General features: G+C 40.8%; 2 protein-coding genes across 4 annotated transcripts in view; one reads left to right on the top strand and one right to left on the bottom strand.

Moving 5' to 3' along the window:
- Positions 1 to 874: 874 nt before the first annotated feature.
- The window catches only part of AP5M1 (adaptor related protein complex 5 subunit mu 1), a 56703-nt gene continuing 35248 nt past the window's right edge, over positions 875 to 22329 (bottom strand). The window contains exons 1-8 of one of the 2 annotated variants that reach the window (XM_045013249.1): positions 15546 to 15813; positions 9033 to 9675; positions 7225 to 7452; positions 6735 to 6874; positions 5819 to 5904; positions 5611 to 5726; positions 5276 to 5372; positions 875 to 4102 (exon numbers count right to left, since the gene is read on the bottom strand). In XM_045013249.1, the coding sequence (XP_044869184.1) occupies positions 4020 to 4102; positions 5276 to 5372; positions 5611 to 5726; positions 5819 to 5904; positions 6735 to 6874; positions 7225 to 7452; positions 9033 to 9675; positions 15546 to 15613 (1461 nt within the window). In that variant the 5' untranslated portion in view covers positions 15614 to 15813 and the 3' untranslated portion in view covers positions 875 to 4019. Of the gene's footprint in view, positions 4103 to 5275; positions 5373 to 5610; positions 5727 to 5818; positions 5905 to 6734; positions 6875 to 7224; positions 7453 to 9032; positions 9676 to 15545; positions 15814 to 22329 lie in introns of those variants that run through there. The other variant, XM_045013250.1, reaches the window with a different exon arrangement.
- EXOC5 (exocyst complex component 5) overlaps positions 16257 to 22329 on the top strand; it is a 41816-nt gene continuing 35743 nt past the window's right edge. For both annotated transcript variants that reach the window (XM_045013248.1, XM_045013247.1), the window contains exon 1: positions 16257 to 16392. Coding sequence is in view for 1 of the 2 variants with exons in the window: in XM_045013247.1 (XP_044869182.1) it covers positions 16366 to 16392 (27 nt within the window). In the remaining variant the exon portion in view is untranslated. The remainder of the gene's footprint in view (positions 16393 to 22329) is intronic.

Genomic DNA, 22329 nt, shown 5'->3' with positions numbered 1-22329 from the left:
CAAAGCAGATTACCTAGCAAATGAAACAAAATGCAATCTAAGCTTAATATACTAAAGAAATTGGACATAAGTAGCAAATTCTCACCCTAAATGTGGTTTTAGGCAGGTTGCAGACATTCTGGAGGGCAAGCAACACTGGCTTGCAGCTTAAAACTCCAGGCACTCCTTTCACAGGCTAGGAAACTCTCTAACCTGGGTTCAGCCCTTCTCCCCCAGTTCAGTCTTTTTTTCTCGTGTGTTTACAGCAGTGATCTTGGGTGGGGAGTCAGTGAAGAATGACTCATGACCATGTCACTCCCTTGCCTTAAATAGCTTTAGCATATGGTGGGAACCCTTTGTCATCTGGTTTGATTCCCATGCCTGGTCAGTGGAAAAACACTAGTATGATGATGGAGTCCAGTACCAGGTGACTTGGTCACATGCCTCTGAAGGGCCATAGCAGCCATGAGACAGAGGCTGTTTGTAACATCCTCAGGAAGGCTCCCCGGTGGGAGATTAGCATCTTCAAAGTCCTACTGTTTTCCTTAAGTCACTGCTTCCCAGGATAGAGTCCTCCATCCTAAGTATGGCCTACGTTCTTTTTTCCTAGATATATGACTTTACATTTGGCCATATTAAAACATATTGTTTGCTTGTGCCCTGCTTACTAAGCCATCTAGGTCGTTCTGTATCAGTGACTTGTCCTCGTCATTATTTAACACTTATGCAAATTAGGTGTTATCTGCAAACTGTACCAGTGATTTTATGTTTTCTTCCAGGTCATTGATAAAAACATTAAACATGGGCCCAAGAACTGACCACAGCAGAACATCACTAGGAACACACCCAATAGATAAGTACCCATTTACAATTACATTGAGACGTACCAGTTAGCCAGTTTTTAGTTCATTTAATGTGTGCCGTTTTGACTTACTATTGGTCTAGTTTCATCATCAAAATGTGCAGTACAAAGTTTATTACAAAAACACTTAAGCTTGTTTAATAAAGGTATGTAATCAAAACAGATTATGTAAATTCCATTATTTTGCCCCACATGGATGTCAGGCTGATAGGCCTATAATTACCCACATTGTCTCATTTGCTTTTTTTAAAATATCGGCACATTAGCTTTCTTCCTCTCCTTTGGAACTTACCCTGTGTTCTAAGACTTATTGAAAATAAACATGAATAGTCTGAAAGCTCCTTGGCCAGCTCTTTTAAACTCTTGGATGTAAATTATCTGGACGTGCTGATTTAAAAATGTCTAGCTTTAGCAGCTGTATCTGTGAGAGGTGCAAATATGGAATTACAAGAGTCAGGGCCCTTCCTCTGAGAAAGAGCACGGTGTATAAAAAAATATTCTTAAAACTGCCCTTTGGTAGAGAAAATATTGAATAATTATTTGAAGTAATTATTAAATGGATGACCTTAGCTTGAAAAAGAGGCTTGGTACATTATTAAGCAACTAAAGGGACATCAATTTGATGTCTAATTAACATCAGAACAAGTTAGTAGTAGTTGAAGGAACACCTACCCTGGAGTCCCCCTAAAAATTTTGTGGGTTCGCAATCACATTTTCCTGATATAAAAAAAAGGTTTTCTCACCGTTATTGTGTGTGAAAGACCCACACAAATGAGGAAAACTGATAGGGAAATAGCGAACCTGGCTAGACACAACATACCATGAAATACACAAAGTAAACAAATTGAGAAAAGAGAGAATTTTTTCTCTAACTTCTCCTGTATAGTAATCTCAGCTGTGGGCATGACATTTTCAGATAGCATTTCCATTAGGTATCATGAGGGATTGTGGTGGTTATAATTAGCAGTAAAAAACCAACAACACTGTTTCCCATTGTTCATGCTGTGGCTATCTCACAATCACCACATCAGAGAGGGGTCTTGTGGCTATTAAACAAAGCTGTTTAGCTCAGACATGCTTGGTCTACCTCCATTTGTCTTTCAGGCTGACTAGTTCATAGCTGCTTTCCAACATATGGGCCAAATCATGCTCTCAAAATGTCCCATTGAAGGCCAACGAGCCACATTTTGTCAGAAGGGGACTGAGAAGTAGTAGCATTTCCCTCATCGTCTGACTATGAAGGATTTTTCTGCCATAGGATGTCCATGGTTTCCAGTGAGGTGAGAGAGGCTGGTCATGGCCTGAGGAGAGACACCACCTGCACTATCATCCCCCTCCAAACCTTCACTGACATCCGCATGTAAATTAATTCTGCCAATCACTTTCCCTTCTTGCATACTGAAGTCCTCCTCACTAAGGGAGATTTGGAAGCATGGACAGGAGGCAAACCAAAACGAGCGTAGCTTGTGAAGCAGCCCTGCTTTCATGGAGCTCCTCCTATCACACAATGAATTCCTCAGCCCCTGTTGATGCTCCAAGATACACAGGATTGTCCTGGAGATTCTTGGACATCTGTGAATTACAAAGGCAATGCCTGCTATGAAGGGTGAACAAATCCCCTTTCCCTCTACTGGGATGGGGCAAAGCAATCCCCACAAGTAGAAATTCAGATTCATGGCCCTTCTGTAGCTTTCTTGTACATAGGGTGGTGGGGGTCACACCATGCCCCAACTTTAAAAAAAAAAAAATTCTCTAGCCTAATCTGAGCACAGTGTTGGTCTGTATGTATGACAGCGTCTTTGGGGGGCAGGGGTGGGGTCAAAACTCTAGGAAATTTATGAACGCACTCTTTGTCCAGTAGTAAAAATGAATTCAGCATCTTTGTAAAATGGGTCATTTTAATTCCACCATACTGTAGGTGTCCCTTAGAAGTTTGCATAGCAGTTTCAGCTGAGCTGCACGGTTCACATAAATTAATCTACTCTTTAGAACGTTTAACCAACCAATTAGATTACTATCTCAATCTAAGCATATTTAAATTATAGCTTAAAACTTTCCCCCTTATATAATCACTAATCTTATTTATCACACAGCGTACAGTTAAACAAGAGGTGCTGTAGCAGCAGCCACAGTGCTCAGTTATTAGAGGCAGCATTCTTCTCTTCTTTTGTGTTGCTCTCCAGGTTCCCATTTTTTTCCACCAGCCTTTCACAATTTGCTCATTTTCTGATATCTCTCTTAAAGTTTATTTCCTGTGTTCCTGCAGATACCAATTTTCTTCTCAAAATTGGTGGTTTGCCTCTGTAAACTCACGCTCCCTTTCCTTTAAGCCCAGTTTTCCAACGAAAATGGGTTAGTGATGCTTCTCAGCATGTTAACAAACTTGGATAATTTTGTTAGTTATTTTTGGTTAATATTCTGCCATTTATTTTTTAAACTGTATTTGCATCTCTGTATCATCTTTGCTACTGTCTCCTATAACAATGCTATCTAAAGGTAGATTGCCAGATTATTGCTATCAATGTAATTATGTGGTTATTGTTCACAACTTTAAAAGCACGATACAATTCATTTGCCATTACTAAAATATAAATGAGCTAAAGTGTTCATATGTACTTCATACAGAACCACACACAAAACCAATTGGGAAGAGCAGCTGTATGAAGACAAAGATAAAAAGGATTCTTTGCTATTGGACTGCCCTATTAACTTAGGGGCCAATCTGACTCCAACTGACTTCATTATAGGAGTAAGATCAGGCACTTTATGTGGGCCTGTAAGTTTGTGTGTGTTAATGGACACTGGTGCCTACGCAGAAACACACTGAAGTCAGTGGCATTCTGCATACGAACAGGGCTCATCCATACCAGCTTGCAGCATTGGATCTTTATTTTGTAAAAGTTAATAATAGCAGGAAGAGATGTGTGGGGTAGCAATGGAGGGGTGGAATCAGATTTTAAAGTGTATTCTTTCAAATAGTATCTAGGACTAAAAATTTAAAGCAAACAAGATAAATTTTAATTTAATTGAAATAAACTGATATGTTTTCCCCCCAAACAGGAACTTAAATACAAACATATTCATTAAAAATACTGCTCTCCCCCCACTTTACAATATATTAACATCACGTTTGATAGCAGTCTTTTTTGTTCAAATACAAAAATTCTTCACAGGGAAATTAGAAAAATAATGTTCTGTACACTACAGGTGCTGGGGCTTTGGAATTCCAGATGTAATAATCTGAGGAAATCAATTCCCGGGCTAAAAAAGATAGACAAAATAAACATTAAATGGTGTCTTGCATTAAGATATTACTTTATTCAATTTAAGAAAATATTGATCCATTCTCACTAATTGACAGAAAAAGTGTAATGGTCTCTTTACATTGTAATATTTAAATTATTATTTGAAAATTGTTTTTGAAGAGGAGATATTTAAAGTCTCAGCTTCAATTACCTCTACTAATACATTGGTCACAAGCTTATAATTCAAACAGAGGTTAACTCAAATTCAGGCGTATGGTTTGGATTTTGTTTAATGAATATAAACTGTGTATTCAACATAAATATATATGGTATGACAATTAACTGCTGTGATGAATGGTTTGGCATCACTAGAGTTCTCATGAGGAATTTCTGGGCGTCTGCTGAGGTACTTGGAAAAAGTTACAAAATAAAGCAGCAGCAAATAGAACAGTGACTTTATTAGCCACCGCTGCCTGCTCACATATAATGAGTGTCTAATATTTGCCCAACAGTGGTACTTTTTGGGTGAAGACTCAAGAATCTTAAGTGTTCAAACACATCAGAGAAAGAATGGCCCACTGTTAATAGGGGATAACAGCGCTTTCCTACATCACAGGCGTGTAGTGAGGATAAATATATTAAAGAATATTAAAGACTGTGAGGCACTCAGATACTTTGGTAATGGGGGCCCTATGAATATTTAAAATACAGAGATTATCCACTTATGCCACGTGCATATTGTTCCTTCTATAACCCTTTTTTTTTTTTAAATCAGGTACAAGTCTTAAAACAGACATAATTTAGGTTGGAGCTAGAATACAGTAGCTATTCTACATGGCGTTCATAATTCAGTTTTCCAAGTGTAGTTCATAATGGCATATCTTGTCAAAAAGACTACACTATTTACTGTAAGAGCGGGTATGATATTTCTAGTTACCACGTCACTAAATTTTTACATTCTTGTCAGGCTCAGTCACATCATTTGATTAAAAAGGTACTTTAAAAAAATAAAAAAGGGCTGATAGACACGTTTTTGCTTTAGTGACTTTTACACTGAAATTCACTAACTTTGAAAATCATATTTAATAAAATCAACAAAAATAATCTAATTTTAAAACTCAGCCAGTTATTTGTACTTCATGACTCCACTTTGCTGTTTCAACTAAATAATCAATAATTTTGAACTCACATGTACTTATTTTTGGTTTTCCTGATGAAAAGACCTGAACAGAATGCTGGTCTGCATAACATCCAGTAAGCGTGTAGTCTGGGATCCTAAAATAAAGCTACAAAAATATGGAGAAAACACGATCAGATGCATATTTTTAGTCTTACTTCAGAAATACTGGCAATCTAAGTTGTGTCACCCTTGGTGTGCAAAGATATAAAATTGATAGGAAGGAGCATTCTAGAGAAAACAGAGAACAAAGATACTGATTATGTGTGATGTAAATCAATGTAGTTTCATAGCCAATTGTAGTTAATAAAAAGTGATTACTAATTCTCATACAGACTACAACTCACTTTTACATACGCAGTGCTCCCACTGCAAATTGGATCAACTGGTTGCTCTTTGCTCATAGAACCAAAAGTCACAGTTCCAGTAAGAGAAATTTCTAACGATTTGGGAAACTTTTGTCCTAGAAACAAAAACAGCCTCAGTAAAATTCTAGATAAACAAGTGTACACAAAAATGACTAGAAAAAAAATTGATGTATTTTATTCAGCTTACCTATGACCCAAACCAATAAGCTTTTCTCTCGAGATACATCTAGCTGGCCATAACTAACTTTGTACTCCAAATGAGCGACTGGACCCCTATTGTAGAAAAGGGAGTAAAATGTCATTGGAACGAACACCATACAACTATTTATTGACAGGTATTTTATAGAATAAAGCAACAAATGTATTAAAATGAATGCCACTATTTATGTGTACACAGCCAAATCACACTGAACTGAACATACTGCTATCTTGTGGAAAGAAATTACAGCCAAGGGGGATCATTACTGTTTTAACGTATTAACTGCAGTAGAGCTTTTGGTGACTTTATTTCACTGACAGCATTTTATCACTGCTATGATCAATGTCAGCAGCTTTGTAGAATTTCATTGTTATAATTTAATGATAATTATATGACAATATACTCATAGCAATTGTCAGATAGGCTTAATAAAACAAGTTTTAATTTTAAATAACTATATTTGGATAAGCTGATTTTTGACTATGATCAGAAGTCTCTACAACTGGGAGATCCTGGTTCGGAAGCAACCTCAAGACTTACTCCACTCGGTGGGTGGTGGCTGAATTTGGCACAAAGAATGGTAGAGGGAAATAGGATATTCAATAAAAGTGATCCAAGTTATCCTTTAAGAGTAGTAGCATAAATCTGGTTGGAGAAAGCATCTGTCCTGACTGTTGGTACCACTGATAAAAAAAAAGGCCTCCCGAATCAGGATCCAGGTGAATATCCTGAGTATCTCATTTGAGTCTGAATACATCTTAGATGATTTCTTAGTCTCAATTACAACAGCCTTGGGCATAAACTTGAGGGGGAACTAATCCTGATATGTTGATCCATGCGATTCCCATTCTAAGAAGACTATTAGGGAGGTGAAGAAAATTATTTAGGATTTCTTTACTCTTACCTGTTAAAGAAAGGTATACGAGCTTCACAGTACTCAAAAGCATTTTTTACACTTTCATGAAGTTTTAAATTAACTGTTAATTTTAATTGCAATTCTTCTTCCTTCAGCTGGTAAAATCCCAAAATTGGTGGTACAGGCACCTGAAGAGAGTACATTAATTTTAGGAATAATTCAGCAATACCTTCAAGAAGTTAGTTATGCTCTTTAATAATAGTAAGTAACTTAATAGTTGATTAATTTATGTTGAGAACTATATATTTTTAATGAACCTGCAAGCCAGGCTCCTCAGATCACTTATGCTACGTAGCTTTGTGGTGTGATAGGAACAGTTATTGGCATCTTATCTTTGCTCTATTGTGTCAGAGTAAAGTTCGCTAATCCCTGAGGAAGCTCACTTAAACTTACTCAAAAATATAGATTCTCTCCCCTCTCCCACCTCCTCACCCACTTGAAAGAGTGGTAAGTTATATGCATCAGGGAATGTAGTTACCTGGGATGTATAGTAGCACAAATTGAATAAGTCAGGAGGAGGAGTGAAAGGAAGTTTGTATGGCCCGCTAAATGCAGAATCATCCATGACATCAACGCTACAGGAAGTAAGAATTGCAGAGTCAAGAGAAGTCACACAGGGATGCACCAGGATATCCTGGAGTGGAGAGCCATTGGCAGGGAGGTTCAAGCTGACAGTCACATTTGATGTAGCTCCTTCCAAATCACACTTGGAACACAAAATGTCAGGAAATTACTCAATAATATTTCTAAAATCAGAACTAGACATTTGAAAATAAAACAAAAAATAAACAATCCCACTAAAGAATTTTAAATGGGCTAGCATGTGAAGGTTGACAGATATACTTTCAAACCCACGTCTTTTCCCCAATTTTTAACCTTCTGATATCCTAAGGAGTATTAACACAGACTCTTTTATAGAACAGTCTTAATTAATAAGCACTCCTTGGCAAAAGATGCAAATGAACCAAGCACATGCAGTAACAGATACATTAAGAATTTGATAGACATATTCAATAATTGTCTGTCCAATTAATTCAGTTATTCATACATCATCGGTTTAATAGATTCAAACATGCTATTAATGTCCACTGAGATACCATGTCAGCTCTCTTGTACTGATGGCCTGCAGTGCTATCCACTGTCTAGTCACTTGGTGTGCCAGCTCAGCAATGCGTGATTATGCCAATACTTTCTTTTTATGACTGGCTATCTACTCTGCGAAGTGACCCAGAAACCTGCCCTATTGAGAGCAAGAATCTCTCCACCAAGATAATCCCCACCCGCACAACTGGTGGGAAAAACCCCAGTGTCTTCAAGAGCAGTATACTTTGGTCAGCTTCCCTATGAGATGAGCATGTTGACACTTACTGCTAATAATTAAATTACCATGATGCACTTTATCAGAATTTCTTTTCTCCTTATCAAACAGTAGCAGCTAAAAAAGTGGTTAGTTATAATAATGTCACACACTTCTCTAGCGCAATTTATGACAAAGAAGAGGAACTTTAAATCATTTGATACAGCTACTGGATTCACTATTAAAGATACAAATATTAGCATGTTTCATAAAATTATTATTAATCTACTTAACCAACATGCTTCCTCATTTTTACTAATAAAAATAAACACCTGAAACACATACAGAAGCTATTTAAAACAAGCATAAAGCTGTTTTCTTTCATAAGAATCTATGTCCTTAGATTTAGCAAGATTAGGAATTACTGTATAAACAGCATGTGTGGATGCATGATTTTGTTTTAATAGAAGAAAGCAAGATATAAAATTAAACTTTCATTTACTAGAAACCCACCAAGCAATTTAAAAAATGCTAATGCAAAGACATTTGTAACATTCTCATTTAAGAATTTTGTTTTTTGTTGATCATTACTAAACCTTTATTAGATGGCTGGGGTAAATTTGGCACTGTAATTGTTATTTCCCATTCCCTGTCCTTAAAGGCAAACACTTACTATTTCATTTAAAATAATAAGAACATTGTAAAATACTTTGGATCTGGATGATGCTTGAGAGGAGTGTTGGTTTTACTTCCCATAAATAGCTAGTGAAAAAAATGTGTGATGAATTCAAGAAAACAACAGTAAAGCAACATTTTTATTCTGATTTAGCTCATTAATCTAATAAATACCCTCTGGTATACATTTAGGCATAAAAGCTATTTAGTTCGATTGCCCCATATGCCAAGGTAAAATGAACTGAATTTTTACTTTTCCTAGTGCGTTCATATGCTAAACAGGTCAGTCAGATTTGTACCAGAAATATCCTCACCTTACAAGTCACAGTTCCATAAACCTGCCACATATCTGCAACATCCCTTTTGTCATATTGCATGGACTTGACTTTTTCAGTGATGCAAACATTAACCTGAGGTTTGCCTTTGTATGTGCTAATTCTCCAAACTGGTTGTTTCTGCATGTGGTTTGTAGAAACATGACTGTTATCTAATAAGCCATTCAAGTCTGTATCTAATGGGGTGCCAAGTGGACAGGCCTGCATGAGCAAACTTGGAAGTTGGCCCACTTTTGCACTCATCTCAGCTTCATTCTTCTGACTGGAGTTAATGAAGACCAGCAATCCTGACAAGAGAGCGAAGGCTTGTGAGATTCCGCTAATGCTAATAAGGGGTGGGCGTGGCTTCAAGGATTGCTCAACTAGGGGAAGACAAACATATATCAAACCACTCTTCTGAAAGGCAAGGACAGGCCAGAGGTCCCCTCCTCCTGTTGGAAGCGCATACACTGAAGTCTTGTTGATTCGAGAACAGTTATCTCGATATTCCACAAAGTTCTTGTCTGGATCTGTCAGCTTCAGTTCAAAAAGCAATGCTTTAAGAAAAACACTGTCCTCTGGTACGGTCACATAGCTTGCTCCATTGAAGGCTTTTGCTCGTTTTTCAACAGTGGGGTAATGCCTGTAATAAAGAAACAGAAATTCATTAGCATTACTCATCTTACTCTGCCCATAAAACAACACACACACACTTCCTGATATTTATTGTCTGAGCTATACTTTGTCTTTTCTAATTAGCCAAACACAGAAATTCCGCTGCTGCTCCGAGAGGGAGTATTATAAAGAACTATGGAAGATGGATATAGTCAGGGTTGAGGTTCAGTCAAATATAAAAACACAGACAGAACATTTGAAGGCCCTCATCCTGCAAATTATGATATGTTCACGGATCTCTATGACACCCCAATGAAACAAGTGGGTGACTGGGTCTGCCCACCCAGAGCAACTTGCAAATTAGAGCCTAAATCATTGCTAATAATATAGAAGATTTTTAGCAACAATGGATTTTTATTGAAAAGTTTGAACAAAAGTATTCACCCATTTTTGAATAAAGATATGTATCTTTTCTGTTATAAAAAGATGCAGACTATTTAAAATAAAAAGACGCATAAATAACACCTGTGCAACAGAACTTTAAAAGTTGAAACGTTTCAGGAAGCTAGAACTTATTCACTGAAGACTAGTTTCCAGACAATTTTCCAGGAAAAATGGAAAATAAGTTTTGCATTTGTGCAATACAAAATTTCTGCTACCTTTAGTGTTGTTATAATATTTAAGACTACAGAAGAACATAAATACATAATATCAATGTTAGTTCATACATGTAGTTTTGCATTGCTATTCCACTGTGGACTTTCATAATTCTGTAATTCCAAAACTGCACAGGCAAGAGCTTACATAATAAAATCTGTAGAGTGGTGATTACTTAAATTAATCTAATATTAAGGTTAGCCAGCAATCTTTACTGTAATATACAAAGGCCTTTCAATAAAAAAGTCCATTTTTTTCAACAGGAGTTGTATGGATTTATATGTGGGCAAAATTGGATTCTAAATTTTATGTACAGTATGTGTAATTTAAGACTACTGTAATAACTTACGGTAATATAACTTTTTTAAACAGTTAAGAAATGCATATAATCTTAATATTGCATTAAAAGATTTTAGATATTTTAAAATTTCTATTTTGTATCAATGTTCTTTGCATTTTTTTCTCTGATTTTCTAGTGAGAGAATTTGAGAGAAACCAAGCCAGCTATTTTATGCTACACCTGGTAATTTATCCTCAAACAGTATTAGTTTATTTATTTGTTTTAGGAGGGGGAGGGAAATCCCCATTTTCTTTTTAGGCTAATTTATATCCACCGGGAACAATTGAAGATTTGACTTTTTAACAATTGACAAAAGAGGAACAGTGTTGTCACTGGTTTACTCCATCCCCTAATCATCCTGAAACGGATTCCTATTTGGGCCAAAGTGTGTGTGTGTGTGTGTGTGTGTGTGTGTGTGTGTGTGTGTGTGTGTGTGTGTGTGTGTGTGTGTGTGTGTGTGTGTGTGTGTGTGTGTGTGTGTGTGTGTGTGTGTGTGTGTGTGTTGCTCTTGGACTGCTTTAAGCAACAGGGGAGCAAAAGTTATTTTTTATACGCACACACACATATATACACACACATTATATATGTTTATATGAATTTTTAAAACAGACTCTATTACATGATTTTACAGAAATTAAAGATAGGATGACAGCCTCTCAGTCTTTTTGCACTTCATTTTATCTGTGTCTTCCATGTGTTCTGCTCCCTTTCTCCCTTTGACTCCTTGTTCCTCAGGTCATTGTTCCTTAGTTGGAGGTTTCTTCTCCCATTGACTGGCAGACAGCTCCAGTCTCTTCTGGTTCCTCTCTTGGCAGAAACCCTCACTGGAGGCAGCTATGCTGGCTTCTCCTGGTTGATTTCAGCTGGTTTTTACAAGCATCTAGGCCTTTGCCTGGATAAGAAAGCATAACAAAAAGAGAAGCCAGAACTGTGTGATTTACACATGGGCCACAGGAAAAAGTTTGAGAATCATCTCTCCAAGTGGTCTCATATACATGATGAACAGTAAGGGCATGGATCTGTTTCACAGCTTGAATTTTTCTTCGGGCTTGTTAAACATAATTGAATAGGATGAGACCAAATTCTACCTTGGGGATTACCTCTTGTTTTTGGATGCTTTTTTGAAAATATGGGAAGAGGAAATGCTTGGGGTGTAAAATTTTGCATCATTAATATCCCAGTCTTCTGCCAGCACACTTCATCTGCTTGAAGTTTGTCAGCAAGCCACAGTGATCTCATTCTATGCATGGGGAGTAGAGGCTTGGATTCAAAGCACTGATGGTGTTGATCATCAGATGATTATATTGCTTTACTGACTTGCTGGTCTCTTAGCCTTGTGGTTTTTCGTTCAAGGACATGCTGACAATTTCATGGATTTAAAAGTTTTCACTGGTGAATCAGCTGTGGTAGTGCACCTATCTTTATAAGATATTGTAGAGTGAATGCTCTGATCTTTGCCTGGACATGGATGTGATCAGACCAAGAGAGTGAAATGTTTGTGATGTCTCCAATGTCCTCACTTATGCTGAACATCAGATCCAGCATGCATCCAGCTGAGTGCATGAGTTTGGAGATGACTTTTCTGAAACCCAGGGTTTCTAAGCAAGATAGTCAATTGGATGTTAAGACATTCTTTGTATTATCTATGTTGAAGTTAAGGTAACTGATGATAATGAACTTGGGTATTCCACCACAACTATGTGCCACAGGTTTATTAATTCCCCTAGAAAACTGACAGGATCTTTGTCTGGACATCACTAGAAGTCTAAGATGCTCTTTGTCCTCTTCCATGCAGTTAACTGGGAAACAAAGTGTTTTAATAGAAAGCAGTACTGAATAGGGTACTGGACTAGGATTCAGGAAACCTGAGTTCTATTTCCTGGCTCTTCACCTATCTCTCTCTATTTACTCTCTCACCATTTGTCCAGCTTGTCTGTTTAGACTGTAAGGTTTTCAGGGCAGGGACTGTTTCTTACTATGTGTTTGTACAATAGAGCCCCAATCGTGGCTGAGACCTCTAAGTACTACTCTAATACATATAAGAAGAGGAATTTCTAGGGTAAAGCAGTCTTCGTCTGAGGTTGGAGGTGACTACTTTCTTTTTGTCTTGTTCTGGATTCTCTGATTGTGTTGAATTGAGTATAAGATTGCATCCCTCCACTTTTACCCCTTCTTCAGGCCCCACAATTTTTTTCCTATCCTCAATATGTCCAGGTTCCCTTCTTTCATTCTCTGGAGAACAACAATCCTCTAGAATCATACAGATTACTCTCAAACAGGCAGGAGACTTCCCATGAAAACACAACTGGCTTTTCTAGTCAGAAGCCTTTCTACTCTCTGTGCTTTCAGTTCTAAAGGATTAAGAGTCCTAAATAAATAAATTCTTCTTGGAAAATGCCCCTTTAGTGCCCAAAGAACTCTCTCTATATGAAGGTTACAATCAACTTGGGCAAAAATCATACTTCTGTCTGAAAATACTTTACCTACTCTCCAGTTACAAATAGAAGAGTACCAAAACTCAAAGAAGTTATCAAAAATGTTTCTCTACATTTTCAGTTGTTTGCTTTGATCATTTGACAGCATTTTGTAGAGAGTCATCTTCATGGTTTTCTGTGTGCCACCAGACCCTGTAGTTGGTTTTTTTCTTAATTAAAAGACCCTCATTAACATCAGAGGAACAAAAACAAACAAACAATCACCCCCCCACACACACACACTATTTAAAAAAAAAGAATTTAAATAGTATGGCAGCAAAGAGTCCTGTGGCACCTTATAGACTAACAGACGTTTTGGAGTATGAGCTTTCGTGGGTGAATACCCACTTCGTCGGACGCATGCTCATGCTCCAAAACGTCTGTTAGTCTATAAGGTACCACAGGACTCTTTGCTGCTTTTACAGATCCAGACTAACACGGCTACCTCTATGATACTAAATAGTATGGGTTATTTTACTGCTCTCTCAGAAATCGGAAATTTTAAAAATTAATTCCTAAAATTACGAGACACTGTCAACTTGAAGTACAATATATTAATAAAAAATATTTAATTGGCATCATGCAGTTTAATCCCAGTATGGCGATTGGTTTTATTTGTTTATTTTTGGGAAGGAGTCAAAATGTTCCATATATCATCATTCAAGCTGTTATGAAAATACTGATGTCCTTACAATGCCAATTGGTGATTTTTTTGGTAAGAGTTACTATTAAAAAATAAAGCAAATGCAATAAAATTATGACAAAAGAATAAGTAAGCAACCACAGCCCAGAAATATCAAATATCTTTTCACTAATGTAGTAATATCAAAATTTTACTGACATAACTGTATCCAATCACATCACTTTATTTTCACTATATTTCATCTAGTTACCAGTATTCACTTTTTAACCGTGTCCTCATACTTACCAAGCTTTACTATGGCATTTGATCAGTCACATAAGTTGTTTAATGCTTTGTATACTCTTCTGCAATTAATACTAGTCTTTAAATAATGCAAAGAGTCCAACATAAACAAAAATTCAGATGTTTCTCACTCTATTGTACCGAATAATGGGTAATGTAATGCATATGTACTGAATTACCAAGCTTCAGGTTAAAGATGGAGTGGAAGTCTCAGTTTAGCACTTCATTGCTTCTGTCTGTTCAAGTCAGCCCCTTATCATTTGAGCAGTTATTTGAGTTTCCATACATTTCTGAAAAAAGTACCAGCTCTCTCCCCAAAGGAAAATAGATTTTTTAAAATAAATCCTTCTCTCTGTTCCCAGTAGCATTTGAGATTTAAAAAAAATATTTCATTTTGTTATAATCTATGGACCCAGCCCTGCAACAAGCACTGCATGGGCAGACCCACGCACCAACATTGAGCTCTAGTGAAATCAGTGAGGCTCTGTGAAGGCACAAGGGTCCATCCAGCCTGTACATATTAGCTTGTAGAACTAGGACCTAAATGACCTTTCAGCATTTCTCTCTTCCTTAAGTGAGGATGGATTTGCAGGGGAGTGCATATGTGTTAGTTATTCTCTGGAGAATGGATGATTTTGCTGTTTCAATGGGCTTGTTTTCACTAGAATATCACGTTAGATCAGGGGTAGGCAACCTATGGCATGCGTGCCAAAGGCGGCACGCGAGCTGATTTTCAGTGGCAACCCACACTGCCTGGGTCCTGGCCACCAGTCCGGGGGCTCTGCATTTTAATTTAATTTTAAATGAAGCTTCTTAAACATTCTAAAAACCTTATTTACTTTACATACAATAATAGTTTAGTTATATATTATAGACTTATAGAAAGAGACCTTCTAAAAACGTTAAAATGTATTACTGGCACGCGAAACCTTAAATTAGAGTGAATAAATGAAGACTCTGCACACCACTTCTGAAAGATTGCCGACTCCTGCATTAGATCATAACCTTGAGGAGTCATGATAAATAATACAATGCTAGACAGGACTTTGAAATCAGTGTAAACTGGGCTAAATCACATTTACTATTGAGCCACTGGTCATGGCCATCCCTATTAGGGCCATGATCAGTACACAGGACATTAAACGCTATTTGTCCCTGTCTATGCTGACTGCAAAGTAATGTTCAACACTGTGACAGTTAACGTGCCTCTTCTAGGTCATGTACCAACATGACCTGATTTTCTGATGAAGCAGAGCCCAATGAGAGATGTTTACTAGCCCTGTCAAGACTCCCTGACACAATGAGATTCACAATGGTTAAAATTATTGGGTCTATCATCATCTGGGAGTGGTAATTTTAATAAAACAGTATTTAGAGTAAATCACTCAATGACCTGGCTTGATTTTAAATTTTTTTGTTTTGCCAGGTCTGCATGAGCCATCCTCACGCACACATTTTAAGCAGCAGAGACTTGGATTAACGCAGATTTTAGGCAGTGTTACCTGGAGAACAGCACGGCTCCACAGGCCCCTTGTTCGTAGCTGATTAGCCACACTCCCCTCAGGGCCATCACAGCCAGCTAGCAGGCCAGGACCACTGCACTTCAGTTCATCATGCTGGACAGTTACCTGAGGTGCCTGGCATCCCAGGCCCACTGGCTGCTAAGGGCATCATTTAACAGTGACATTCCTGCCTGTCCCCCTCAACAAGTCCCTCCCCTGCCTGAAGCAGCAACAGGCACCCCCACAAGCCACCCAGGGGACCACCCCCTTTGCTAGAAAATGCCCCCCCCAAAGCAGAAGCCAACCCCCTACAATCTCTCTGTCCCCTCCCCACCCAGACCAGGAACACCCTCTTCCTCTGCTCCCCAGTACAAGCCCACGGACCCAAACCCGGAGCCCGTCTCTGGCTCTGCCCAGCCCCCCCCAAAACGGAGCGGGCCCCTCCCCTTGACCTCTGCCCAGCCGCAGCCCCCCAACTCAGGGCAGCCCCCGCCCCAAAACGGAGCGGGCCCCAAGCCAGAGCAGGCCGCGAAGCGCCCCCGCCCTCTGCCCAGCGGAAGGCCTGACTGAGGTGCCGCCGCAGCCCCGCCCGGCGATGGCGGAGCGCGAACCGGGGGGGAGGCGGGACGTTCCCGCCCTTCCGGGCCGGGCGCTGCGCACCGCGCGCGGGCTGCGGCTGCTCTGCGCAGGCCAGGCCCGTTTCCGGCGGACGGGCGGGAGGGGGCGGTGCCGCGGCGCTGGCCTGTCAGGGGCACAATGGGCGGCGGCGGCGGGGTGTGAGGGGCTCGGCGAGGAGGAGCTCGGGGCTGCTGCCGCAGACATGGCCGCCACTGCCGAGCTCTTCGAGGTGGGTCGGGGCGGCCCTGGCTGAGGGGCGGGTCTGTCTGTGTGGGGGGGGGGGGGGTTGGGTTCCTTCGGGGCCTGGGGCTGGAGGGGCAGTGGGGCCCGGAGGGGAAGGGGGGAAAGGAGTCCTCTGGGGCCGGGAGCGGGGCAGGGGCCCTCTGGGACCGGGACCTGGCGGGTGGGCGGGCGGTGTCTCTGCGCCCTGGGGCTGTGGTGAGGCTCGGCAGGCAGCAGCGCCGCTGCCTTTCCAGCCGCGGTGGGCGAGGTCTCGCCGAGGTACATTCGGTGTCCGGTGAGGTGAAGCAGAGGGTACAGTGGGTGGGGTTTCCTCCCCCGGCGTTAGTATTTCCTCCCCTGGAGCTCGGCCCCACGGGCGGCGGGGGCTAGAATAGCAGACGGGAGCTGCAGCCCTCGGGAGAGGAGCGGTGGTGAGAGCCGAGCCGCTTGGGTTCCTGGGGGCTGGTTCCCTTCTCTGCTAGCCCCTGGTGGAGCTGGTTGCTGGAGGGACGGAGATGCCCAGTGCTGTGAGCTCAGCCTAAACTCAGGGCTGGCTTGGTGTCAAAAATAAATTCTCCCGTCCGACTCTAAACACATGCAACTGTCAACTTCCTACACCGGTGCTGGAATGGGAAACAACATAGAAATAAAAGCAGAGCTGAGAAGAGGTTGCCGTGCTGGGAGAAGAATAGATATGAAAGGATGGGAAAATGGATATAAAGGAAAAATAGTGGTGGTGGTGTTGGGTTAGGTGCAGTGGGGCATGCAGCGGCTGGTTCCCCTCAGTGTGGGCTCCAGCAAAGTAATTCCTATTGTGGCCTGCTTCATACTGGCTTGTAAACTGTTTGGGGCCAGGAATTGTCTCTTTGCTATTTGTTTGTATAGCACTTACTGTGGTTCAAGACTAGGGCTTCTAGGTGCTATAAATAATATAACTTTTCCATGGTGTGAGCACTGTTGTAGTAGAGAGATTGTTCTTATAGACCATCTGGATGCTGACTTGCCTCCATGCAATGGCAAATGAAGTACCCAGCACATGCCTCATACATCACCTGGAAATGTTCCATGGACCAGTTTGGGAACATTTGCATTAAACCTTCCCCCTGGCCCTGGGAATAGTTATTCTGCTACTGTATTTAAGTCAGATACATTGTGAATCATTATTATGACCGATCCATGTTATAACACAGTTTTTTCTGGCTTGTATCAAAAGAAAAAAGCAATGTTAAAACACTGTGTTATAACTGCATTAAGGAACCATATATTCACACCCTTTACTTTATAATTGTGTTTGGAAAAATGTTTGCCCCCTCAGCCTGAAGACAACATAGTTGCATTTTGTAGTATAGCTGTTGGATATGCATAAAACACTAGGTCTTTTCTGCATTACAAAATGGAATTGGTTGTTACATGACAAAACATGATTTGCAGTGGTGGTTTAGCTGTGTTGGTCCCAGGATATTAGAGAGCCAAGGTGGGTGAGGTAATGTCTTTAACTTCTGTTGGTGAGAGAGACAAGCTTTTGAGCAATGAAGCACCCTTCTTCAGGTGTGGGGAAGGTACTCCAAGTGTCACAGCTAAATAAAAGGTGGATCAAATTGTTTAGTATAAGCAGCTAACACATTGTCAGAGACCATTCAAGGGGAAATGGCTGTTAACACGTCTGCAATCATAGGACAAAAAAGGGGTGGTTAAATTATTGTAATAAGCTATAAATCCAGCCTCTTTATTGGGTTCATGATTTTTAGTGTCTTGCAAAGTAATGAATTTAAGCTCCCAGGCTCATCTTTTGAAGGTGTTCATGTTTTATTTTGTTTGAGGATGAGGACTGAGAGGTCAGCTATGGAGTGATGATTTTGTGAAAAGTGTTCACCCATGGGTGACTTGTTTTTTTTAATCTTTTATCATTTTTCTGAGCGAGTTCATTTGAGAGTGTAGTTATTGTCTGGTTTCACCCACATAGTTGTTGTTGAGACATTTAGTGCGCTGGATGAGCTACTCCACATATTGTGATAGGCATCTTGAAAGATGTCTTGTGGGGGATATTGATCACCCTAGCAGTGGAGCTATGTCTTCCAGTTTTTCACCTGTTCTGGCAGGATCTGGTGCTGCTTTACATTGGTCCTGGTCTGTGCGGAGGTTGCTTCTGATGATGAGCTTGGAGAAGTTGAGGGGTTGTTTGAAGGCCAGAAGAGTGGGCTGGGGAAAATTTCTTTCAAGATGTGGTCCCCTTTGAGTATAAGTTGTAACTGTTTAATGATACCCCATACAGGTTGAAGTGTGAGGTGTAGGTGACAACTAAGTTTGTGCAGTTGGAGTGGTTTCCCACTCTCCTTCTCTCCCCTCCCCCTGCATTGAAGCAGATTCTCTCTATTTGGGTGGTCCATTCCATGATGGGATCTACTTCTCTGGTGGAATGTCCTTGTTCAACTAAAGCAGTTGTAAGTATGTTAAGGTGTATATCCTGGACTTTCTCCTTAGAGCATATTCTGTGTTGCCTGGCTGTAAATAAAGGATTTCTTGGTGTGGTTACAGGATCTGTGAAGTTAAGTGTGGTGATCTGTGGGTTTATTTTATATAGCTGTCTGTAGAATTCCATTGTTGAAGCTGATTATGGTGCCCAGGAAGTTGATGTTGGTGCAGGAGTGTTCTAGAGAGAGTTTGATGGATGGGTAGTGGTTGTTTTTGAAGTTGTGGTGGAAATCTATGACAGATGACCTACACTCTCTCCAGAAGATGAAAATATCAGTGATGTATCTCAGGCATATCATTGATTTTGTGGTATATTTGGCCACCAATTCTTCCTCAAAGTGGTCCATGAAGAGGATGACATATTGGGGAGCCATCCTAGTATCCATGTCTGTTCCCATGGTTTGGACAAAGTGTTGCTGAATGTGAAATTTTTATGGGTGAGGATGAAATGGATGAGTTTGGTGGTGTGTTTGGAGTGGTTATCTGAGTGTTGTCCATTGTCTTGTAGATATTTGAGGCAGGCAGCAATGCTGTCATTATGAGGGATGTTGGTGTGTAGGGAGGTGACCTCCATGGTGCAAGGTTGATGATTTGAGGGAAATTGTTAATGTTGTGGATTTTCTGCAGGAAGTCAGTTGGGTCCTGGAGGAAGCTGGCCCTTTGTGCGATGAGTGGTTTGAGGATGGTTTCTGAGTTCTGATTATCTGCCAATAAAAGTGCCATGGCCTGATAAGATGGATCTGCATACGTTCCCTTGTTTGTGTATCTTGGGAAGCATATGGAGGGTGCCTCACGTGACTTCATGGGAAATGAAGTTGTAGAGTTTCTCTTGGAGTTGTTTGTGGAAGGATTTGGTGATATGCTTAAGTACCTGTGTGAATTGTGGTATGGGGTGGTCTTTGACTTCTTTATAGTAGGTCGTGTTGGAGAGTTGTTGTTTGGCCTTGTTAGTGTAGTCATCACGGTTGGGAACTGTGATGTCTCCCCTTTGTCTGCTGGTTTGATTACTGTTTGATGATTTCGGGGACACTGTAGTCGTCCTCTCAGCAGTAGAGAGATTGTGGTAGATGTGATGTTTACGAATTTCACAATCAATTTTCCTAAAGCAATCAATGTAATGATGAAGTGTGTGATTTTATCACTGGGGGGTATCCAGTCAGATGATTCTTTTTTCTTATGACTATTGGTGGAGATGTGTTAGTTGTGGGTTGTGTCTTTGTTGCGAAATAATTCTTTGAGGATGGGTCCGCGAAAGAATTCTTCTAATTCTCCATGTTAGTATGGTATCAGTTTCTGTGGTGGGGCAGAAGTTCAGTTCTTTGGAGACTAAAGATAATTCAGCTCCGATTAGGGGTGGTCTTGATAAATGATGATGGGGTGTTGTGTAGTGTCTATATGGTGAGTTCTGGTGCCACGGTTTCTCCTGGAGTTGGGTTGTGGAGTTGTTGTAGTTGGTTTTGCTTTTTGTTTTTGTGTTGGATGACTTTCATCAGGTTTTTTGATAGATGTTTTAGGTTTTTTGCATAATCCCCAGGTAGTTGTCCTGTTGTTGTTTTTTTCCCTTCCAGTGTATGGGAGTATGTGATGATTTCTTTTTTGAGATGGTCTCTTTTGGAGTATGTAAGGTACAAGAGGTGGTTCCTCAGTTTTTCTGAAGTCCTTCTGCAGAGCTGTTCAGTGTATTTGGAGTTGTATGTAGTGGTCAGATTGTTATTGATAATGTTTTGTTTCTTGCATTTGCCCAGAAAGTAGATGTCGCTGTTAAGTTTTGCTTCCTTTTTCTTTATGTTGTGGAATTTCCATTTCAGATGGCAAAATTTGATATCTATATAGCAGCCATGTTGAAATTGTAGTGTGTAGATGAAGACTTACCGTAGATACCAGGTTAACATTGTTCCCTAATATAGGTATACAGTCTATTTTTGTCCATTTAAGCAAATAAGTTGTAATAGCTTTTTAAATTACTGTTAGTCAATAAGCTGCTTGTGGCACCCTTCCTACTAGTGTTTGAATTTGAAAAGTGATGCGTATTATGATGGTAACTGGGTTGAACATAGATAGAGGAAGATGTGTTACTGCCACATTTGGGCAGAACTACGTTTGAGAGAGATTTTCAACCTGATTATGTGCCCTGGTGTGGACAGAGAGTTAATGAAAATTGATGAGCCAGAGAGGCCTTGAAGGATCGATCTATCTACTGAGCCAAAATAGAGTTCAATTATGATTATGGCTGAACTGGATTTTAACAGGGTTTGATCCAGTTTGGGTCCATTTGCCCAGGCCAGACCAAACCACGTTATTGCCCAATTCAACCACAATTGTCATCAAATTCGGTTGTTTTGGCACTGTAGATATGGTCCCATATATTGCTTTGGTGCTAGAGGGAGGTTCAAAGCTGTATGGAAAACGCCTGTTAGAGTTCATCTGATGATATCACTTTTACAGATTGGGTGCTTAGAAATGACATTTACAGTAAATGTTATTTTCTGCAACTGTGGAAAGGAAATGTAAAATGCTTACTTGACCATCAGATTGCTCTAGATACTCTTTTCATTGTACAGCTGTTTGAGCTTTTATATAATACTTTTCACTATTCTAATTCTTGCCAAAAGAGAAGCAGCAACAGATAATTCAGTAGTAATATTCTTTTGTTGTTGATGTTAAGAGCTCTTGTTTTTGTTTCTAAAAAGACAGACAGATTGGACATTGATGCTTTATGGGGATATTTATGTTCAGTACATGTTAACCATCTTCATACACCTCTACCCCGATATAACGCGACCCAATAGAACGTGAATTCGCATACAACATGGTAAAGCTCTGACATGTTGCTCTGCGCAGCAGCGTGTTAAGGGTGTCGGGCCAGGCCGGGGCTGAGGGGTTTGATAAGGGGCAGCGGGTCTCGGGGGCAGTCAGGGGCTCCCCCCCCCAGGGCCTGGGGCGCAGGAGCTGTGGGAGGGCACTTTTGGGGGCCCCGCAGTCCCAGAGTGGCCCGGGGGATTAGTGGGGAGCTGGGAGCAGCCGCTATGCTTCCCTTGCCCTGGCCTCAGCCGTGTCGCTCGGGGGAGGGGTCTTGGGGGAAGGGATCCCCCCTGCACTCACCAGCAGCGGCGGAATCGGAGCAGCCTGGCCCCAGCCTGCTCCACTCTGCCAGCTCCCAGCCGCAGCGCTCCACTTCCCACCACAGATGAGTACGGGGGGGTGTCCTTTCCCCAACCTCCCCGCACTCACCGGCGGCAGGAAACGGAGCAGCCCAGCCCCAGCCAGCTCCACTCCGCCAGCACCTAGCTGTGGCGCTCTGCTTCTCGCCACAGGTGAGTGCAGGACCTTTCCCCAGCGACACGGCTGGGGCTGGGGCAAGGAAAGCGGAGCAGGCTTTTTCCCAACCCCTCGCTCACCGACGGCGGGAAGTGGAGCACCGTGGCTGGGAGCTGGCAGGGTGGAGTGGACTGAGGCCGGGCTGCTCTGCTTC

The sequence above is a fragment of the Mauremys mutica genome, chromosome 4, assembly GCF_020497125.1.
Source record: "Mauremys mutica isolate MM-2020 ecotype Southern chromosome 4, ASM2049712v1, whole genome shotgun sequence".
NCBI classification, from domain to species: domain Eukaryota; kingdom Metazoa; phylum Chordata; order Testudines; family Geoemydidae; genus Mauremys; species Mauremys mutica.
This window is presented reverse-complemented; position numbering and strand designations above follow the sequence as displayed.